We start from the raw sequence: 13869 nt of genomic DNA, 5'->3' as shown, positions 1-13869 counted from the left end.
GGAATAGATATATGTAGTCTGGAGATCAGTTGTAATATAAGGAAATGTCCAAACCTCACCTGAAGGTTGGCAGCCCTATTAGGCACCATTCCTGCTAGTTTTGCTGTGCTTCAGGCAAGCTATGTGTCCTATACTAATCCATTTGTCTGGAGCTGCCAGCATCAGCTCCTCTAGCAAAAAAAAAAAGTTTCACAGGCACAGAAAATAGCCTTCATAGCAACATAGAATCATAGAGTTGGAAGGGACCTCCAGGGTCATGTAGTCCAACCTCCTGCACAATGCAGGAAATTCACAACTACCTGCCCACCCATACTGACCCCAATTTCATGCCCAGGTGATTGCCTCCCCCCCCCCAAATACCCAGAATCCCTGGCTAGTCTGACTTGGAGGAAATTCGCCTCCTGATCCCAAAGTGACAATTGGCATTTCCCTGAGCATTCAAGGAAGAGCTACAAGAGCCAAGCACCAGCAAATCCCTTCTGCCCACCCACTTACAATCTGACAAAGTTCACAGAATCAATATTTCTGGCAGATGGCTATCTAGCCTCTGCTTTAAAACTCCCAAAGAAAGAAAACCCACCACCTCCCAAGGAAGCCTGTTCCACTGAGGAACCACTCTGTCAGGATGTTAAGCTGGATATTCTTTTGAATCACATTCATCCCATTGGATCTGGTCCATCCCTCTGGGGCAAGAGAGAACAACTGTGCTCCATCCTCTGTGACAGTCCTTCAAGTACTTCAAGATGGCTATCATATCTCCTCTTAGTCATCTTCTCTCCAGGCTAAACACACCAGGCTCCGTCACCATTTTCATTGCCCTCCTCTAGCCTCGCTCTAGTTTGTCTACTTTCTAATTCAATTGTGGTGCCCAAAATTGAACACAGGACTCTGACATCTAACCAGAGCATTATATGAACATTATAGAAACTTCCCCACGTTTCTATGGTCCTTACCACAGAGATTGAACTAAATTCCCAGAGCATCACCTGGAAGTGACAACATATCTTTTCCAAACCCTTACCAGTCACTCAAAATTTCCCAGCATTTGCTGAGGAAGTACAAGCAACCCTACTTACCTTCCACCTCTCTAATCTGTTACATATTTTGGAGGCAGGGGGGGCGGTTAGAAGGAGAAGAAAACTATCTCCTATTTTTTGTGGTTATCGGATAATCTGTTTACTTTCCCCAAGCCAGCGGTGACAGCAGCAGGTGCAGTTGGTGGGCATACCTCTGACAGGTGGCTCATCTGAATCATGATGGTGGGGGGAGACCAGCTATAGGTTCACTGGTATGCACATTGGTTATTTTGCTTGTGTAGTTGGAATGAAGTCACTGTCTCTTCACACTAAGCCTCCCTTCACTAGATAGAGTGTCCTACTGAAAAGCAGAATTTTCTCTCTTTGACTAGTTATAACAAGGGATTATGCCATTGCCTCTGTTTTTCTCCTCTACTGCAGGCAAAAGAGAGGTGAACAATAATAGTTTACTGCTACCGAAAGCGTAATATAAATGTGTCGCACTACTGAAGATACTGCTATTGTTTGATAATGCAAGCACATCTCGACTTTCATATATAATGGTGACCAAAATTGATTGGAAAGTTGCATCAGTAGCTTGTATCTGCCTTTTGCATATTTTACCAGCCTTCAGGGCAGTGTACATGATTCTCCCTTCTTCACTTTACTTTACAATTGCTCTTCAGGATAGGTTAGGCTGAAAGAGAAAGAGAGCGGCTGGCCAAAGTCACCCAGCGAATAATGCTGAGTAGAGATTTCAACCTGGGTTCCCAAATCCTAGTCAGACATGCTGAATTCTCTGATCAGACCAGTTTGTCTGTTCATAGTCAGCATGCTGAAAATGGCCCTGTGGAACACTGCTGAAAAATGAATGTAGCGCCAAATCTCCACCCACACTGCATTCCTCAAAGTGGGCTCAGGACATTAAAAGCTGTTTCCTTGCAAAATTAATTCCCATGAGTACAACCTCCAATAGCGAAAGACTGGGACATCACAGTGGTGTGAGCCATTCAGGCCTCTTTCCTTGCTCTGTGTACATCTCAGTTACCCAGATGCAGCCACAAGTCCTTGAGGCTGCCCCTTTAAGCAAGGAGACCTTGTTATGAATGGGCAGTTTCCCCACTTGAAAACACTTAACCTCAACCTTTCTGATTAATTCCTCCTCTCCCACATCCCCAGACACAGCTCCAAAAGACTCTTCTCTCTTTAATCTCTCAAAGGTCCTTTAAAGCCCCTTGTCAGCCCCACCAGAGGCTCCAAAGAAAGCTCAGAAAGCAGCCACGGCACAAAGGCTGAGCTCGTGTTTTAAGTAACAGCCGTAATAATGCAAAATAAGGTGTTGTTACATATTCATAAAGCTTGATTTAATGGTGTCGTTATGTCTGCTTTCTCCTCTCCTTGGACCCCTGTTAATGAGCTGTGCTGGGTTTGCCTTGAATCACTAAGTTACAGCTCAAGTAAACACAACCGGAAGGATTGTTCTCTCCTTTCAGGGAAGGTACAGAGTTTTAGCAATATGCATATTTCACAGCTGTTCTGGAGTTCTGGGAACACAAACTGTGTCTACCTCAATGTGGCTCTCCCATCCATGAGCTCTCTTCACGTACTGGCCTGCATTTATCCTTTGCTTTTTCTCCTCCCATGGGCCCCCCATCCTGGCTTGCTGCATTGTTCTTTCCTCCTCCATTTTACAACCATAACAACTGTCCTATATACGATATATTACACTAACTGAGCTTACCCAGTAAGCTTGGGTTTCCTGACACTGTATCCCATATTGTTGCTTAGTTGTACACCACTTGTTCCAGTTCCTTCCAGCCAGTTTGGTGTAGTGGTTAGGAGTGCAGACTTCGAATCTGGCAAGCCGATTCTGCACTCCCCCACATGCTGCCAGCTGGGTGACCTTGGGCGCGCCACATGCTGATAAAGCTGTTCTGACCGAGCAGTGATATCAGGGCTCTCTCAGCCTCACCTACCTTACAGGGTGTCTGTTGTGGGGAGAGGAAAGGGAAGGCGACTGTAAGCAGCTTTGAGACTCCTTTGGGTAGAGAAAAGCGGCATATAAGAACCAACTCTTCTACTTCTTCTAGTGACTTAGTAGTCAGGTGAATTTGTCCTCAAGGTTGGGAACCTCCAGGTGGAGCTTGGAATTAGATTCTCCTGGAACTATAACTAGGCTTCCTACCACCCTATGAGGTCGGTTAGGCTGAGAGAGCGTGGCTGGTCCAAGGTCATCCACCAAGCTTCCAAGGCAGCATGGGGATATGAATCTGGGTCTTTCCAGCTGCAGACTAACATTACACTACACTCAGGGCCAAGGGGAATACTTTTGCTTGTCACTGACTTCCTGGTACCTTGGTCTCACACCTTCCTTGAAATAACTCTCACATATGGGCAACAGGGCCAGCTTCCAGCACCAAGGACCAGTGCAAAACAAGATGCAGTTTATAGTTGCAATGCAAAAGCCATGGGCTCAGAATGCGTTCCCCCTCCCCGCCTTGATGTATGAGGCCTTGCTCTGAAATAAAGTCTATGAAGCCCTGGTTTAGACAAGAATCCAAAACTATTCTTTTTATTTTATGTCAGCTTCTCAGCCTTAATAGCTAAAATCCTGCTGAGCAACAACATTTTATTTTATTTTGCTCAATAATGTCAGAAAATGTGACCTGATGGGACTGGAGCTACCTTGGTGCAGCATGTTTATATGTATAACTGGGAGGAAAGGAACCTGTAAAAGTGCCACCTGCATCTTGTAAAAGTGCCAGCAGCACCTCTCTAGGCAACTGAGCTCTGGCTAGGCAACAGAAAAGCCAAGCACAGCTTTGGGGCCCTTGCTCCCTCTCCCACCCTCCCCCCATCCATTGCCAGAGGATGGCAGCTAGCAATATGCAGCCATTGTTATGCAGGAGATGAATCTCATTTATTTGTAACCTGTGGCGATTCCTTTTGTTCTCGGCTGTGAAAAACTTGCTGGCAAAGTCGGGCTGTGGAAGGGTTTGTGTGTGTGTGTGTGCCTCTGTGTGTGTGTGTATGGGGGGTGCCAATAAAAACAAAGAGTCACTTTCAATTCCCTTTGATGTCCAATTTGCTGCAGTAAAACTGCAGGAGAATTTGCTAGCTGCGCTGCTTAACTTCTCGGAACGCAAGGGAGAAAACAGCATCGCTTGTGCTGTGCTGTACACAGTCTGCTGGATCAACAACAGCCCTGTGGTTGACCTTCTGCGCCTCATAATTATACAGTCATTAATAATAGAAGCCTAAGAAACACCGGATGCATATACAGAAAGGACTTAACAGCGGTCAGTTAACCCCTTTAATGGATACTTGATTGCACTCACAAGCAAAGTAGTTAAAGAGTGGGAAAAGCTGATCTGGTTTCTCAACAAAAATATTCTAGTGTGTTTGTGTGTTGGGGGTGGGGGTGACATGATTCTGATGGGGCAACGACTATAAGTCAAAAATGAGGGAATGACAGTTCTTCTGAATAAACTGAAATGAGCCATCCAGGAGGTACCATCTAGCACCATGTCCCAAGGCAGCTTATCCGATACTGACAACATTCAAAAGTGTCCAGTCCCAAGGAGTTCTTACACTGAGTCAGACCACTGGTCAACCTAACTCAGTTATCGTCTGCACTGAGAGGCAGCAGCTGCCCAGCACAATAGAATGTAGAACATGACAGGCTGTCCTTCTTGCTTTTCATGGACACATTTCCTCCAGGGTGTGTGTGTATAGTCTGCTCACTGAGATATTCACGCATCTGATGAAGTCAGCTCTAGCCCACAAGTGTATATTATGCCCCAACAGGATTTCCTGCTCTGGTTTAGGAATACTCTGGAGACTTTTGAGGTGCAGCCTGCCAAGGGTGGGCTTTGGGGAGGGGGGGACTTCAGTGCCACAGTCCATCTCCTAAGCAGCCATTTTCTCTGGGGAAACTGATCTCTGTTGCCATGAAAGCAGCTGTAATTCCAGGGGATCCTCAGGTCTTACATGGAGGGTGGCATCCCTGTGCCGCCATGAGTCTGATAGTCTTTAACGTGCCATTACTCTTTTTAAAATGTTTGTTTATATGCTATATAAATTATCCTTACAACAATGCTGCAAGGTACATCAGTGTTATTTGCCCTATTAAAACGGGGGAGTGTCAAGTAGATGAGATGGAGATCACAACTTTCCCAGCATCTTTCAAAGGAAAATTTCAGGCATGGGCAGCCTCCATGAGACTTGCACCCTAAATCCCCTACAGAAGTTCTCTAAATCCTTCCTGATGTGCCAACATTCTTCTTGGTAAACTCTCAAAATTGAACCTGGCCCATGCAATGATCCTATTGCTCACTACAGAGGTGCTACTCCTTCCCATGTCCCAGATTGGATGCTTTAAAAAAATGCCCTTCTATTGGCCTTTTCACCTCTCATACTACAGCACCACATTGTTAACTTGTGTTCTGTTGTTGGTTCCCCAGAGGACATAGCTCACAAGAAGAGTGCATGCACTGCATCTATAAAGTCCCAGCTTCAACCCTGCCCATCCTTTTGAATGGAGCAAGATTCAGTCCCTGGCATTGCCAGTTAAAGGATCTCACCCAGTGGTCTCAGGCTGAAATCCAGGAGAGCTGCTGTCAACTGGAGTAGACAACACTGAGCTACACAAAAACAATGGTCTGACTCTGGAACCAATATCTTAGATCCTAATATGTGACAGGCACTTCTGCTAACAGAAGAGTGGGTGGGTGATTTTAACTGAGTTCCCCCTCCAACAACAGTCCTCCATCTCAATCTCCAAAATGTTCCTGTGGATCCATTGATGCATGGGGGCACAAATGGGGGGGGGGGGCTTAAAAGACTGCAGGACAAGACAGGAAACCCCCTGATACTTCTTCAGGCTTTGAAAAACCCCAGAAGTGGGGCAATCATGCAGAATACGGTTGGAAGCATAGCTGTGGACATACCTACCCAGGGTCCCTCCCCTCCCCTTCCCACACCCTTCAGATCCATCACTGGCCATATTGGAAGGGTGTGGGAGGGTTGGCATGACCATATATGGTCATATCAATCAATAAATGTTTAACAAATTTAAAATATATTTATATTTAAAAATTAACCCCATCCATTCAGGAAACCCTTACAGGGCTGTCAAGAAATCACAGGGTTTCACGAAACCCTGGTTGAGAAAGCTTGCTGTGGAGATATGCTGCCACTTAGAAAAACAGAACAACATGTTTGAAAGGTCTGACTCAGTATAAGGCAGCCCATATTTGAAATTCAGTTTACTCAAGGACACTTCCAACACAGCATTCTGAGCTCACAAAGGTAGTTTTTGCTGCAATCATTGGAGTCCATACATAAGCAACTGTGATGATGGAATTAGTGATTTACTAGTTGTTTCCTTTTATACGAGTATCAATAAACTGGTCTCCCTAAGGGTCCAAGGAAATGCTGATCAGTACTTTGGGGTTGGGAGGCAAATTTCCTCCAGGCCAGACTGGCCATGGATTCTGGTTTTTTGGGGATGGGGGCATCATCCAGTCTTGGAATTGATATTGTGGTTGGCAAATAGTTGTGAATTTCCTACATTCTGCAGTCAGTTGGACTCGATGACCCTGGAGATCCCTTCCAACTCTATGATTGTATGATTCTAAGGCTGTGCGCATACATTCCTATTGCCCAAATATCCCCATACAGAATTCTTAATAGTGCATTTCCAGTTGATCTTAGTGGGTGGCAACCATATAGTGAAAGGCATTTCCTAATGACATTATCTATTGGAATTCCCTAACTTACCTGTTGTGTTGGTAAGCCCAAAAGTGATTGACTTGTCAGGAATGCCACAGACATTTCTAACAGACACTTGACATGTGTAACTGGCATAGTCTTGGGGTCGGAGATTTTTCAGCTTCAGTACTTTAGTTTCTCCCTGGAGGTTTGTAAAGGAAACAAGATGAGAGAGGAAGAATGATGTATTACTACTTGCTTCAGTCACTTGAAATGACCCAAATAAGTTATTTATTGAACAGACTGATTCATATACATTCTGCAGAGCTAATTTCTCCATGTGATCATTTTGTGCTTGCCAGAACCCATCCAAATGGTCACATCTACCCATGATCACATGTGTGAACCCAAGTACTGTCTGCATTAGTAATACAAGACGGTGATTCTTCTTGTGATCCTGACAGGTTCAACAGGGGAGATGCCTTTATCCCCTCTATCATCTTCCATTGTTTTCTTGTGTACTTGTGTCTACATATACTTCTAGTACACATGGTTACAAGCCTGAAATAATGCATGGAAGAAATTTTGCAAATTACTAGACCACAAATTACTGGATGATGTGAAAGATTCCCAGTAAACAAACTCCTTGAAGAGATGCTCAAAATCAACAGTATTTTAGCATGCAAAGCAGATCAGAACTTAATCCTCTGTCTAGATGAGGCAAGTAGCAACTTTATATGGCAAGGAAATAAATTAGCAGAGAATCACATTACCTGAAAAGATCACTGAAAAGTTTTGCAGATGGTTCTGCTCAATTTGCTCTCTGGATCTATTTATACAATTGAACCTGCCTTTCACAACAAAAGTTTGTGTTTCACATGGGGCTACTGAAAACAGCTCTAATGCAGTTACTTAGGAACTCAAGATGGTCAGATGCACATAAACAGCATTTGGTATTTTAAAACCTGCATAGCCAGAGTTGGTAATTGGACTGAAAGGATATACAAAAACAAGGCTGACAGGAGAACACAGAAAAACATGCTGAAATGACTGATCAGGTCTTTAGTTTGCTTAAGATTCTACTCAGATGCCGACCAATCTAAATCCAGCTCATGGTACTAACCAAATCTGATTTTGCCAGTTATTGACACACAATCAGAGAGTTGTAATAGAATCAATGGATCAACTACTGCAATTCCTTCCCCTAAAACAATTTACTTAATTCCTGACAGATGCATTCCAATCTCTTACAGAAGCAGCTTGAACAGTCTCTCTACACTCTTTATTTCACAGCTGAACTGCTCTGTAGTACAAAACATTTACTTTATTGTTCTTTCTTCATAAACTACACAGTAGTTCCTCTTCATTCAGCTATGTTTCTGAATATTTGAAAATAGTCAAATATATGGAGTTGGCTCTAAACTCTCATTGCTGCTCAGGCAAGAGAGTGAACAATGGTCCTTGCCCATTCTTTCTTCCCACTGCAGACCTCCACCCTGCACCCCATGAGGATTTAAGGGTTTTCTGACATCCCAAAACTAGTTTGTTGGGGGGGGGGCGTTGGAAAGGAAGAGGCAGGAATCAGCCTTCCCATTTTGAACTTATCATTAAAATGTTTCTAAAACGTTTCCCCATGTTTGATGTGAAAACTGTATAACTGCTTTATCGACATCATAAATAAAGACACTAACTTACCATGCTGTGAGGAGATCCTTCTGTCTAAGATGAATGGTCTTAAAGTGGAGTACGGTAATTGGGAACAGGATTACGCTGTATATAGAGCTGAACTGAGACCATCCCTGCAGCATACAACAGAATGCTTCTTTCTTGACCTGCTTTGACTGATTTGTTACTATGCTCTGAGGTTTTTTCAGTTAGACCGTTTACGCACTGGGAACTTCACTTCCCCACCCCCCTGTCAGGAGCACAAATCGGGGGCAGATAAGGCACACCGGGCCAAATGCTCCCCCGTGTGGGTGCAGGAAGAGGTGGGACAACCTGCAACAAATAAAACTCCAGCCTGCAGCTCAGCATGAAACCTCCAGTGCATAAACGGTCTTACTGAGACAATCATTTTGGATTGTGAACTTTTGCACATTTTGGGAGTTGGTTCTGGCCCTATATTGTTTCAGATCATCCCCTTATTTCCAGACCCATTTTTGTGCCTCTAGTTTTCATTTCAGTTTTTTTCCCTCCCCCTTTCACTTTTGAGACCACCAAAATCTTCTTCTGGAATTTGACTTGCCTTTTTCCTTGTGAGTAATGATTCTGTGGGTTTTCTATGTGCCACCCACTCCCAATCAACTTCCAGTCCACTTTTTGATGACTGGACTATAGTCATAATCAAACCACTCCTCCCAAATATGGATGATTTCACTTTCATTTTATAAAATACACAATACGTATCTTAATATATCAATACAACTTTGTTTTGCATGTTCTCTTTCATTTTGTAAAGTAAGTCTGTAGTGTTTTGTCTTGTGAAGACACACCTTTTCCTTTTTATATCCATGATGAAAGCTATAGAGACTTACTTTTTATAATGAAAACTGTGCATAAAGAAAATCTCCTCGACCCATCATTACAACAATATATGAATAGTTTGTAAGAGTCAGCATGGTATAGTGGTTAAGAGCAGTGACTTCTAATCTGGAGAGCTATGTTTGATTCCTCAGTCCTCCACATGCTGCCAGCTGGGTGAGCTTGAGCTAGTCACAGTCCTGTTAGAAGCTGTTTTCACAGAGCAGTCCTATCAGAATTCTCCCAGCTTCACCTACCTCACAGGGTATCTGTTGTGGGGAAAGGAAGAGATGGTGATTGTAAGATGCTCTGGGACTTTCTCGGCTAGTAAAAAGCATGGTATAAAAACCAACTCTTCTTGTTCTATATAAGAATATTTTAGTGCTTTTCAAAAACAATTCAGCTGTGATATTGATACAGTGATACAAGTATGCAGAAAAAATAAAAAGGGAGAGAGCACTATGATACCATCAATGGCAACGACAGTGACAACAGAAAATTCTGATTATTTCCTTGAAAATCCTGATTATTTATGGCAGTGGTCCCCAACCTTTTTATCACCGGGGACCGGTCAATGCTTGACAATTTTACTGAGGCCCGGTGGGAGGTAGCTTTTTGCCGAGGGATGTTGCCGCTGCCTGAGCCCCTGCTCCACTTGCTTTCCTGCCGGTGCCCCTGACTTCCTGCCGCCCACTGGCGGGCGCTGCCAGCAGCAGCTGCGCAGTGCCACGCAGAGGGGGAGCCCCAGCCATAGCGGCCGCTGGAGAGCACCAAAGGTGAGCCAGCGACAGAGTGGCAGGGCAGCCCCCGAGGCAGCAGCCGGGGAGAAGGACGAGAAGGAGCTGCGGCCCGGTATCGACTGATCTATGAACCAGGACTGGTCCCCAGACTGGGGTTGGGAACCACTGATTTATGGCATGTGTGGAAAAAAGTAAATTCCACAACTGTGAATATGCAGAGGGAGGGCAGACGTGAAGAAGTGTTATACCCAAACTGATTTTGATGCTTGTGGAATGACTGCCAAGAAAATCAAGAATACAGAAAGGCCCTGTTTCTTCTGTTCAAGAATTCTCACAACTGAAGAAGAACAGGTTTTTTTACACCCTGCTTTTCACTGTTTTTAATGGTATAGGATGGAACTAGAACTAAGAAGAATCACCAGTTCTTGAACTCAGATCTTTTACTAGTGGACAAATGCCTAGCCCTGTGGGTAGGGCCCTGTGGATCTTGGAGCAAGGCCTGCAGTTTGTAATATGACCAGGGCAATAGGCCAAATATTAGGGAGCTGACCTAGAGTGCAGCCCAGTAGTTTGGTTTGCATCACACTATTTTTTTCATCAAAGGTGTTGGCTTTCCCCCTTCTTCTTCCTCTTGATTTCTCTTGTATTTGGTACCTTTCCCTTAAGCAGAAAAAAAAACATAAAACAACTCAACCACAACATATCAAATGAATTTCAAAACTTGAAACTCACAAATGTTTTGATATAATTTGTTCCAATAAAAATATATGCTGGCTACTAGCACACACTCTGTTGTTCTGCAGTTTCTTATGAATTGTTTTTCTATTTGAACAAATTCCTGTATACACAATTCAAGATGAGGAGGACTGTAATTACATTTCAAGAATAATGGACACCAGCATTTACTTCTATGGATTCTATTGGGATTAAAGCGTTTTAGAAAAGTATGTTAGTATCTTTCATTTGCACTTTATTTCACTGTGTTTAAATTTTTGTTTCAGTTTTGAGGCAATTTGAAAAGTCCCACTGGTTTACACTGATCTGTTTCTTTCTTCTCGCTTTATGGGTATGGTTTTCCAAAGTCTATTAGTCCTTGTGACCTTTTCTTCCATTTATATTACCTTTCCTTCATACTTTAATAATTTCTTCAGGCTGTCAAGCTACTAGTCTTCCACCTAAAATATGTCAATATTTTGATTGAAGTGGCATGCTAACAGGAAGCTCTGAGAATCACTCCCCATTGTTCGTGCTGTATATGGCTCTTATCTGTACAGGTGAGCTCACACCTGCTGTTTTGCTTGGAATAAATCTGTTTTAGAATATACTTTTGGTAATAGTGGTCTCATGAAAACCTGTCAATAATACAGATTTACTTATGTAGATCAGGATATGGAGCTTACACCAAAATATGTATGGGGCTAGAAGACATATGAGCTGGTGAATAAGATAAATATCTAGAATACAATACTCCTGTAGGGTAAAAAAAGAAAAGAAAACAAAAACCACCCTAGAGAATGGATGTCATGTTGCATGAGCAATCACACTTAAAGTCTGCCTGTCACCCAGTGAAATATGTGTGGTTCCTACGCATTCAATTTATTGATCAGTAAACGTGTAGAACCCTGGAATGTACATTAGTCTACAAAGCCGAAGCTGTTCAGTGTACTATTCAGTTGTTAATGTAAACCACTGTCTAAGTCTTGTTTCAAAGACCAATGTATGCAGCTCTAATGACCACAAAAGTGGAAGTGATACAAATGTCTTCTATTGTGATCCAATCTACAAAGGGTGCATTTCACATTGTATATTTGTCTTGATCCCTGTGCCTATGTACTAATTATCTGAACCCCTTAAACTAGAGGTGGGCATGAACCTGGAAAATGGAAGTTCACTGGATTTGTGGGTGGTCACTGGTTGGGGGAAGTCACAAACCCCAAATTTGCATGGACACCCCCCCCCCCCCGGTGTTCATGAACCTTTGGGTCACTTGAGTTTGTTAAATGCCTAGGTGTTTCCTGGGGTGCTATACGTGTGAAATTCACTGTGGAGGCCCCTGACCGTATCACTTCCGTGTAGACATGGGCCACCCTTCTCCCCTTTGGCCCTGGGAGGTGGTCATCCACCCACCTACCTTCCCATGTCATAGTTTTAGAGAGGAGCAAGGTTTCCTATGGACTTAACAGATATTGACTAAAATGGGCATCAGAAGCCCCCACAGGGGCTAATGACAAAGCTTTTTCTGACACATGTGGGAATGTTCTCTTGATTTAGAGCTGGGCAAAAGCTGAGCATGGTGGCCTCAGAAAGCACATATTTTAGAAAGCGTGCTCAAAATCAGATACTTTAGAAAGACTAGATGGAGCAGCACCTAACAGATTTTTCTTTGCCACCCAGCAAGCCTTTTGATTTTGATTCTATACATTCTATGCATTTCTATACATGATTCTATACATTCTATGCATTTGATTCTATGCATTCCTCACAATAATTTGAACACTGAGGAAGACCCCTCAGGGTCGAAACATGTTTGGTCCATTCTTTTGGTCTATTTCATTTGCAGTTAGAAATGTGTTGTTTTTAAATTATCATGACTATGTTTTAAATTTGTTGAATTAGTGTACTTTTTGGCCCTGGCCCCAACCTGGTGGAATGAGCTAAGGGCCTTGACAGAGCTATCTAGGTTCTGCAGGGTGTGCAAGACAGCTCTTCTGCCAGGCATTGGGTTGAGGCCAGGGGGATTGATCAGAGTTACAAACAGGGGGTCCTGCCCTACCTTATGTGTTCCTGAGACCATGACCCAGTATATCAACAGGACCATATTGTCGATCCCAGTTGGGAGTAGCTGAGTGTATGTGGGTGAATTATTGTTGATTAGACTGCAATCTTTAATTGTACTTAATTATATTGGTTAATGTTTTAATATTTTAATGGGTTTTATGGGTTACCCTGTTTTTATGGTTTTACGATGTAAACAACCTCAAGATGATATTGTCACGATAGGCAGGACATACATTCAAAAATAAAATAAAAATAAAAAAAAATTTAATTTTTTTTAATTGCAGCTCAGACTTTGGGTTCCTAACTTTTCTGGTTAGTCTGAGTTTCGGTTACCCTTTTTGGTTTTGCATACCTATCAACCTAACCAATTTTCTACCTGCCTACCTAAGCAACTGTCTACCTGCCCACCTACACCACCATCTACCTAGCTATCTAACACCTGCTGAGCACAACTACCTATGAGCACCGAACCCAGGGTCCAGGGAGTGCGGTGACAGCTTCAGCACATCCTGGCCCCTCTAAGCTTGTAGATGCTCCTAGTCACCCCTGGCACCTCCAGATCCATTGTGCAGAGGACACAGTGGCCCCCCTCTCCCTGGGAGTCATTGCGATGAACTCTGGGGCATGACTAGCAGCCAGGTAGCCAAGAAAAGGCTGGGATGCCTGACCATCTCCAAGTGCCAAGGTGTGGCCAGACATATTTTTGGCCTCTCCATCCTGGGGGAGAGGGCAGCCACGGCTCAACCCTAACACCACCCCACCACTTCCACCCCCCTCCATGCATCATCTCCAGAAGTTTCATCCCCAGTAACAGAGGTCACAAACCATCATTCAACAGAACATGTCCTTCAGTCTGCATTGCCTACGTGGGTACTCAAGCAAGGGGAGACTGACAGACAGAAATGCCAACTTTTCCACCATGGATGGGTCCAGTTGTGAGCACTATGGGCTAATTATGTCTCCCATATTAGAGAACACGTTCACTATGAATGCTAGCGGAAGGCAGGACAGAATATCCATGGCTAGAGCAGGCCACATGGTGGCCTTCTGTGACCAGTACTCTAATGGATTACAATAGGGGCTTGGGGGCTCTCCATGGTATG

The 13869-nt window shown here is 43.6% G+C and overlaps 1 protein-coding gene across 3 annotated transcripts in view; it reads right to left on the bottom strand.

The window, feature by feature from the left end:
• The window catches only part of MDGA1 (MAM domain containing glycosylphosphatidylinositol anchor 1), a 465137-nt gene that overhangs the window by 313124 nt on the left and 138144 nt on the right, over positions 1-13869 (bottom strand). For all 3 annotated transcript variants that reach the window (XR_013231840.1, XM_077342151.1, XM_077342142.1), the window contains exon 5: positions 6798-6930. Coding sequence is in view for 2 of the 3 variants with exons in the window: in XM_077342151.1 (XP_077198266.1) it covers positions 6798-6930 (133 nt within the window). In the remaining variant the exon portion in view is untranslated. The remainder of the gene's footprint in view (positions 1-6797; positions 6931-13869) is intronic.

The sequence above is a fragment of the Paroedura picta genome, chromosome 1 (genome assembly GCF_049243985.1).
Source record: "Paroedura picta isolate Pp20150507F chromosome 1, Ppicta_v3.0, whole genome shotgun sequence".
Taxonomy (NCBI): domain Eukaryota; kingdom Metazoa; phylum Chordata; class Lepidosauria; order Squamata; family Gekkonidae; genus Paroedura; species Paroedura picta.
Note: the sequence above shows the minus strand (reverse complement) of the source record. Positions and strands in the feature narration are given on the sequence as shown.